At 35.5% G+C, this 8,471-nt stretch overlaps 1 protein-coding gene across 1 annotated transcript; it reads right to left on the reverse strand.

The window, feature by feature from the left end:
* Positions 1 to 2,149: 2,149 nt before the first annotated feature.
* Positions 2,150 to 6,168, reverse strand: inaC (inactivation no afterpotential C). The gene is made up of 13 exons (XM_014230292.3): positions 5,791 to 6,168; positions 5,577 to 5,608; positions 5,248 to 5,442; positions 5,036 to 5,164; positions 4,777 to 4,933; positions 3,814 to 3,931; positions 3,648 to 3,758; positions 3,287 to 3,592; positions 3,138 to 3,229; positions 2,881 to 3,082; positions 2,605 to 2,793; positions 2,400 to 2,540; positions 2,150 to 2,341 (listed from the first exon to the last, which is right to left on the reverse strand). Exons 1-13 carry the CDS (start codon positions 6,018 to 6,020, stop codon positions 2,189 to 2,191), a joined length of 2,055 nt encoding a protein of 684 aa, XP_014085767.1. The 5' UTR covers positions 6,021 to 6,168; the 3' UTR covers positions 2,150 to 2,188.
* Positions 6,169 to 8,471: the final 2,303 nt, after the last annotated feature.

An 8,471-nucleotide genomic window follows, 5' to 3' on the forward strand; every position in this document is an offset into this window, starting at 1 on the left:
GATATACCCTTCGACTGACATTTCGCCAAAATTTACTCTTTCTTGTTCCAACCCACACCACCAGCTGTTGATTTTAGCCCTTATAGCTTGCACTAACAACGTATTTTGTCTGCAACAATTTGCCCAGTTGACTTACGAACACACAAACCGATATTGCATTTGCATACTAAGTCATGCTGTGCCATGCTATGCTTTGCCATTTGCGGTTGCGGTTTGCATAGCCAACTTGTAGCGTCTACACATTCTTATATATCATATGTAGGTAATCACATATGTACTCCCACTTACGTATGAAGGAACAAAACCTAGCCCCCATGGAACTGCTACTCCAGTTAGTTCTAGCAGCCCTTACAATACATATATATATATATATTACCAAAGCTTTGAACTATTCCATGCTAACCTTCACCAATTTTAAATCGTCAAGTTTGCTTATAAGCTTCATATTGAGCTTTTAATATAATTTTATATGCATACAAACAAAATAAATTTAGGCTTTTGCCATGGTGAATGAGTCAATTACAAAACCATATGGTTTAAATGTTTGTCTTTAAAATGCTGGAATTGGAAGTTTAGAGCTTTGAAAGCTCCATAAACGGAAATCCTCATTTTCTAAGCTTTGAAGCTTACAGATATGCAGCTTTACGTGAACCCCACATTAGCAGTGATTTTTAGTTGTCCACTACAAAAAATTTGAAAATAAAATTTATCTAATAAACTGGCTTTAGTACTCTTCGCAACAGAACAAAATCTGATTAAAAAGGAACACATGTAGCGAGATATCAGAAACTATGAAAAATTTAAATTTTTAATAAAAAAAAAAATGCGTCCGTCTGTCTTAATATCTAAACCTTTCATAAGCTGCCAACGGCGCTGAGTAAATCCCAAAAAGCACTTAAATGTAATTTTCTTTAAGTTACAGTTCACCTCATCACCTTCAAATTAAAATGTATCGCAAAGCTGAGATAATAGACAGAAGCATTTAAACTTATGGTGTCGCATTTTATCTACTTGCATTTCCACATAAAAAGGGTCTTTAGCTCCTTTGATACTACGCTACTAATATTTGTTTCATGCGATTTTTTCTAGAAATATATTTTTGTATATTTTATACAAAGTCCAGCATTCTAAAAAACTTTTTTACATTGTTGTCTGGTATATTTTGTTATAAGTTCAACATGATGGCTGAGAAAATATGCCTATCCACTGATTATCAACAAATATTAGAAAAAATTAATGTATATACAAATCTATATCTATCTAGACTAGACACTATTTCAAATGGCAGGCACCTTGCCGTAGTGCAGGGACTTAAGTCGCAAGGCATTCTCGGCATCTCATTATAAAACATTAGTATTTAATTTTAGTTTCGATTTTAAGCACTGCAAGAGGTTAAAATAATTCTTTAAACCTATTTGAAATTGCAGTCTTGTACTAAAATATCGTTTTGTAGAAAGACCTTTAATTAAGGTAATTTACAAACTTATTAAATCTTAGTGCTACAAAATATTGGCCAAAAGGATTCAACGAACAGCGTTTAAAAATATTTCAATCAGAATGAAAAACCGGAAATGTACTAAAAACTGCTTTTATACCAAAAAATGTTTCCTTACTTTATATGTCCGTAAAATGAGAGATATCATTAACGGCTTTCGATAGTACTAAATACCTGATAATATTAATTTAATTAATTAATTTGGAAACCTGATGAAGATTCTAAAACTTATCGTCATCTTTTCAGTACACTAAGAGTAAAAGAATTTGAACTGTTTATTCTGTACCAAAACTCACAAAATTTCACTAATGAATGAAAATTTAACAACAGAAGTTATAATACAAGTACTAACTTTAACAGACTTAGTTCTTTTGACATATAATTTTGTGCTAAAAACCAGTTTGTATAGGAAAGATAAGTAAATTAATAATCTGAAATATTTGTACTAACTATTATTCTGCTAAAAAATTAAACCCTAAAGTATAGTACTAAAATTTCGTACCAAAAAATATGTACTAAAAAAACCTGTAAAGCTACTACCGTCTGTAGTCTTGTAAAAGTGGTAATTTTTAACGAGCTGTTTTAGAATATATGTTTTTTAGAGTTTCATCACTTTAACACTTTGCAACCTTTGCAATCATCAAGAGCCATTCAAACATTTATAATACATATGTATATATTTAAATTTATATATTATATAATAGTGATAAATTCCGGATTCATATAGGAGAAGCCTATAAAGTCATTTTGATCCAAGTTCATCATAAATAACTTATCGGTTGGTGTCAAGTCAGTTTTCTCAGTAATAAAAGCTTTATCGAAATTCGAAATGTCCTTGCGATGTTTCTAAAATTAAACGAAATATTATCACTTATTGACTGTGAGCTTTAAACGCAGAGCTTACAATTTTCGGCACAATAGGTGGCTCCATTTCCTTAGCTTCCGCCTTTTCCCAATCAATATTCCTAAAGAATGGATGTGTGGTAACCTCAGAGCGCGCATAGCGCCCGGCACCCAAGCGATTATTTGGCTTCTTAGCAAGGAACTGTCAAAGGAAAAATAATGCTGCGAATGAGCTCTGCTTATGTCTTTATATAAAAATTACTCACGCTTGTTAGCACATCCATAGCCTCTTGGGAGAAGTGCTTCGGAAAGACTGCTTTCTTATCTTTGATATTTTTGAACGTGTTCTCCTCATCATCAGCCTCGAAGGGATTTTGGCCGGCCAACATTTCGTAAATCAAAACACCGAAAGACCACCAATCGACGGTGTGGTTATAGGGTTCATAGTTTAGGATCTAAAATGAAAAGAACAGTTATTCTATATGAGTAATAATAAAGGAAAATTATTGCTGAAAATGTGAAAACAAATTCTTAGATCTTACCTCTGGCGCCATGTAGACATTCGTACCACAGAAAGTTCTGGTAGAATCACGTTCTTCAATACCTTCCTTACTCAAACCGAAATCGGCAAGCTTTACGTGGCCCTCACCATCCAACAGCACATTATCCAGCTTGAGATCTCGATATATTATATGGTGTTCATGTAGAAAGAATAAAGCAATTGCAATTTCAGTGGCATAGAAACTAAAGAAAGGTTAAAAATTAAATTTTCTTCAAAGAAATACAGCGAAACTCTTACACAGCAATAGATTCCTTAAAACGTCCATAGATCTGCATGTGATACATAAGATCACCACCTTTACAATACTCCATAACAAAAAATAAGCGATCCTTGAAATGAAAAGCGGATAACCTCAAACGTACACAAAACAATCAGAGCTCACTTACCATAGTTTGAAAGCACGAGTGCAGTGAGACCAAAAATGGTGGTTTACCCGAGAGCGCCAATACCTGCTTCTCCGTCATGGGCAATTCCATATCATCAGTTTGTATTATGACATCTTTACGTAACACTTTCACAGCGTAAAGTTCATCAGTACCACGTCGTTCGGCTAGCAGTACTTTACCGAACGAGCCCTTGCCGAGCACTTTGATAAAATTAAAGTCTGCTGCACGTATCATATCACGTTTGCTCATGTTGTGTGGCATATCCTTGTTGTCCATGCGACGCTTGTTGTCCGATCTTTTATCCGACTGAGTGAAGAAGTCGTAAAGAATGTGTTCAGTTATCGTTATCACGTATACTCACCCGCACTTCGTCACGCAAACGTGCTATATCGTTGATCGGATCCGAGCATGGTATATTATAGCATTCGCCCTCAACTTGCGAGAGAAACTTGTACCAGCCATCGATGGCTTCCTAAACACGAAGGTAGAGATCTAAAGTTTTTTCGACATTTATCGCTAATTATTACCTTCTGTATCTCCTCCAAACTGAATGAAAAGGAACCCATGAAATCGTTACGCGAGGTACGATCCCAATCCCAAACCTCGATCAGTAAACGCTTATCTCGATCTTGCGGCGTTAGGTCACTGACATGTTATAACATAAGAGATTTAGAATAAGTAAAATAAAAACTTTCTCAATCAAAGCTTCAAAAAAAATTCTATGATGAGAATGTGAAGTTTTTGTTTCTTGTACGTAATTTCAGATTCTATATCCCTATTAATATATTTTCATGCACCAGTCGCATTTAAAGCTTTTAAACTTTTTCAAATAGAACTTTAAAATAGCGTTTAAGTAGAAAACGTTGCATAAAAATGAATATCTTCAAAAAAGCTAAATTTGTCTATATATATATGTGAGTATAAGCTTTCTGTTCCATATAATTTAAATCCTCAACACTGGAGAAGCCGTTTCGAGAATCTAGAGAAACCCAACTTTCAATATATTAAGGCTAAATCCACGAATGATCTCTAATGCCTCCTTGATCATATATATGTATGTTAAACTAAAAAAATTTTAACAATAAACATATTACTAAACTGTGGTTGTAAGATGAATCAAAGATATCTAAAATTATTTAAGCTCGATATGTTTAAAAAAAATTTGCGTAGAAGGTTTGCATCTTCAAAAGTTCAAACTTCTGCTAATAAAGTTCTAAATATTATAGCGGTGATCTTTAAAGCTTAACTCTCAATCACATCGTTTTCAGCTGCAAAAAAGTCGGTTTAAATTAAAATTAATCAAATCTCTAAAATTATGAAAGCTCGACATAAACTCCGTTATTTAAAATAAATATGTTATGAAAGTTTATATCTTTAAAAGCTCAAAGTTTTGCCAAATAAAGTTCTAAAGCAGAACTAATAGCGGTGAACTTTAAAGCTCAGCGTCCTGCGTTCTCAAGTTTTTTTTAGCATTCTATGTTTATACTTACAAAGTAAATTTCTCGTTATACACCGGACTCAAGCACTTCTGTATAGTTTTAGTCTTCTTCTTTGTTTTACCGCTACGATCTGGATGCAAAGCAATAGCAATATATGGATCACTTAGGCCATTAGTATCCATAGGTATCAAATTGGTGGCCTCTTTGACTGTGAATTAAATAAATGGAAAAAATGTCACATAAATTAGTTGAAAGCGTAAAAATAGTAGCACAAGGGCAGCATAAAAATGAAATCCGAAATTATACTTACTCTCCACCATCAGCGTGTTGCCCTTGAGTTCCGCATACAACAAACATTTGCCGCGTAGTTCGTTAATATCAGCGCCACAAAGCGGAGGCATCTTCTCCTTGCAAGTGTGATGCACATTCAAATTGCAATCTGCGGTTGTTACAACAGAAGAGAAACACAAATAAGAAATAGTAAAAGTGAGTGTGAGAAATGTTGGTCAGTTGCGCACTTACTCTCGCATTTGACGCCCTGATGGGCGACACCATGCAGAAGCATGCCGCAATCATCGCAAAATGTTGGTGTCGTGTACGTGGTCGATTCCCATTTATGCTTCACTTTCGAGCAATCAGCATCAATGTCGGTCTCCTTGCCAGGACATTTGAAAATCACAAAATTGCAGCATTTCTGATGAATATTGAAACGACAATCTGACTTGGAAAGAAGCGTAAAAACACGAAGTATTAAGTGAAGCAGCTGTGCCATATTTTGTGTGGCATTTTTTTATTGAGGTAGGCAAAATTTTTAATTTATGCTTAAAATCATTGGCCTACAACCAACTCACCTTCACACTGATAGCCTTGTTTGCCGAAGCCCCTGAAAAGGACACGAAAATTACGATAATAATAGCAAGAATAAATTTGACACTTTTCTCAAGCAAAAGAAAAGCTTCGAGAACTAATTCAATTAGCGCGGTGTTGCAACAAGCGCTAATCACTAAACCCCTTAACGCATGCTACACTATCGATTGCTTTGCATATTTCTCATATTCCACTTACCAAATAAAATCCTTGCAGTGCCCACAATAGGTCGGTTGCTTGAAGAAGCGCACCGCGAATTTATGTCCATTTATTACGATGAGACCCTTCCGCTTCATCGCGCCCTTACGCAAGCGATTCTTCATATAGTTCATCACATTCGCCTCGCCAGCGATTTCGGCAATATTCACTACAGCTGTCGCTCCTCCATCTGGTGCTGCAGCGGCGGCGGCCGGTGCTGCAGCTGCCATATTGCCTACCGTCTGAGGTCCTGCAGGTCCTTTCCTATCTAATTCACTTAATTTAACTTAGTTTGCTCTATTCTCTGCGGTAAATTTATTTTTGTGGTCGCACACTTTATACGTCAAGTCGCCAATGGCAACTGAATGTGCTGTTGGATGGAAAAATGTTAACATCTATTTGCCCTATGAAATGTGGAAGCCCTAGAAGTACGTACGGTATGTGTTGTTTGCGCGTAGGTTGAAATAGTTTTTGCTTTACATTATATAGCCGCGCTAGCTTTAAAGCGTTAATCAGGTGACTGACATTCTAAGTCGTTGGTTGTTTGAATAAAAGGTTGTTCGGCCACGTGTCGAAGCTTCTGGAAAAATAACACACTAAATCAAGGAGGTGCTAGATGAAAACGAGATTTAAAATAAATTTATTTGCTGTAAAAATTTATTCATAACCAGTATATGAATCAGTAGTTTTAACTTTATAGGCTGTTTGTGAGATCTCTATCTCTAATATTGCTTGCCAAAGGCAGTCTTCGAACTTAAAATCAATTTTGAACTAACTTAACTCTTAAACTTTGTCGAAAATCGATAATTTTTATACCCTGAACAGCGTATATTAAGTTCGGCACGAAGTTTGTAACAAAAAGAAGGAATAATCGAAAACCCTATAAAATTTATAAATAAATGATAGATATTAAAGCTGTTCATTGGTCGAAACCGCCGATACCGAAGCACTATAGCTGCCATAAAAACTGAAGTGTCGGAATCAAGTGCTTGCATGGAAAACTTTGTCATTTGAGATATCATCTCGCGCAGCTCACAGAGATTCGAGTTAATGAGGAGTTTCACCTATCAAATTCTATCCTTACCACGATCTAAGCCTGGAAGGCTTATCAGTTGTATTTAAATATGAAGCGACCTTCAACATGAAGTTTTCGTAAGTTATTCTCTGTTAGAGAGAAGAGAGCAGATTTTACTTGCAATAAGTTCACTTCTTTAAGGGTAGGCATCTCGTAAGTAAGTAATTCTAGTGCGAGTTACTCATTTAAATCGAATATGCGACCGTGTGCATTCGAGTTCATACCCAGATCCTTTGAATTCAAGGATATTCGATAAAAATAATTATGATTGGTTCTTATAAGAATTCTTGATTAATTACTATAATTAAGAAATATCATCTGTAAAATAATTTGTTCGGAGGAAGCAGAACCTTATATGTGATTTAGTAATGTGTTTATAAATGAGCAGACAGAGACGTAATGCTTGAGAACGTTCAAGGACATCTTTCCAGCCAAAATTTAAATATTTTTAAAAACTGTCAGCATAAAATTGGAACCAGGTAAAAAACTAAAAGTAGGGCATCTATAAAATGTGAAAGAACATAGGGCAAAAAATTAGAGAAAATGTTAACACACATACTCATAAGTCTATAAGTGTATATATAGTGGCAACATAGCACGTTGCCAAGTGAAATTTGATAGCGATTTGTTCGCAAACCATAACCATAAAAAAAACCACAATAACAAAACTAAAAACAAAAACAAACGGAAGCGTTCTAAAAATAGCGGCGAAGCAATTGAATTGAGAAAGCATAAGCTCAACCAGAAAGCAATCGCAATCAGTAGTCACTAAGAGCGCAAACATTTATGGCGAAGTACATAAATTACAACAACAACAAAAACAATAAACGAATTGATGTGAAATAAGGACAACAACCCTTTCGAGGCTACACAGCAGCGAAGAAAGGACACTTCTTTCGTGACGTCGACAAATGCGAATGACGCGCCAACGCAACGGTGCACCAGCGCATGCCGTTAGAATGGAAAACAACTGTAAGCAGGCGAGCAAATAGCGTGGTACCGTTATGCACTTAGAAGATGTATGTGTGTGTGGATTGTGTAAAAAATACAACCGAAATTCCGCCATTCAAATACATCGAGTACCTCTAGCCGCTGCTGCGACGAGTTGACGCGTAAAACCATGTAACGGTAAAAAACGACTTGAAAATAAATGACTAAAAAGCATAAATGGCTGTAAGATAATGTTTTTGCACACATACATGTAAATACATTGCTAGTCCCGGCGTGGTTTCTATTCAATCAGTGTACATAGGTACTTGTACGTATGTATATAGGTATTTACGTGCAAAAGTAAATGGGTATATACGCCTCACAAGGCTGGGACAACAACAAAAACATTTATGTCGCGACTGCTTCTGCAAGCGACCATCAACTTTAAATTGTATTGTGTATAGCAAAAATGTATTTGTATGTATGTATATATGGGGGAGCATATAGGTAGATGTGTATGTGTAAGCATGCGTGCCGCTGTCTAATGCATTACATCGACTGCCGCTCAAATTGCTTATAGTAAACAATTTCCATGTTGATGTTGTTGTCATAATTGTGATTGCGTGGCATACTTTAACGTTGCATGCTTAGGTTGAATATGAATGTGCTGAATAAT

This window comes from Bactrocera oleae, chromosome 4 (genome assembly GCF_042242935.1).
Source record: "Bactrocera oleae isolate idBacOlea1 chromosome 4, idBacOlea1, whole genome shotgun sequence".
Taxonomy (NCBI): Eukaryota; Metazoa; Arthropoda; class Insecta; order Diptera; family Tephritidae; genus Bactrocera; species Bactrocera oleae.

Coding starts and splice junctions, on each gene's coding strand:
- inaC (XM_014230292.3), bottom strand. CDS start 6,020: ATGGCAGCTGCAGCACCGGCCGCCGCCGCTGCAGCACCAGATGGAGGA. Junction 3,083..3,137: donor TTTAAGGAATCTATTGCTGT/GTAAGAGTTTCG, acceptor ACCTTTCTTTAG/TTTCTATGCCACTGAAATTG. Junction 2,342..2,399: donor CACCTATTGTGCCGAAAATT/GTAAGCTCTGCG, acceptor GTTTAATTTTAG/AAACATCGCAAGGACATTTC.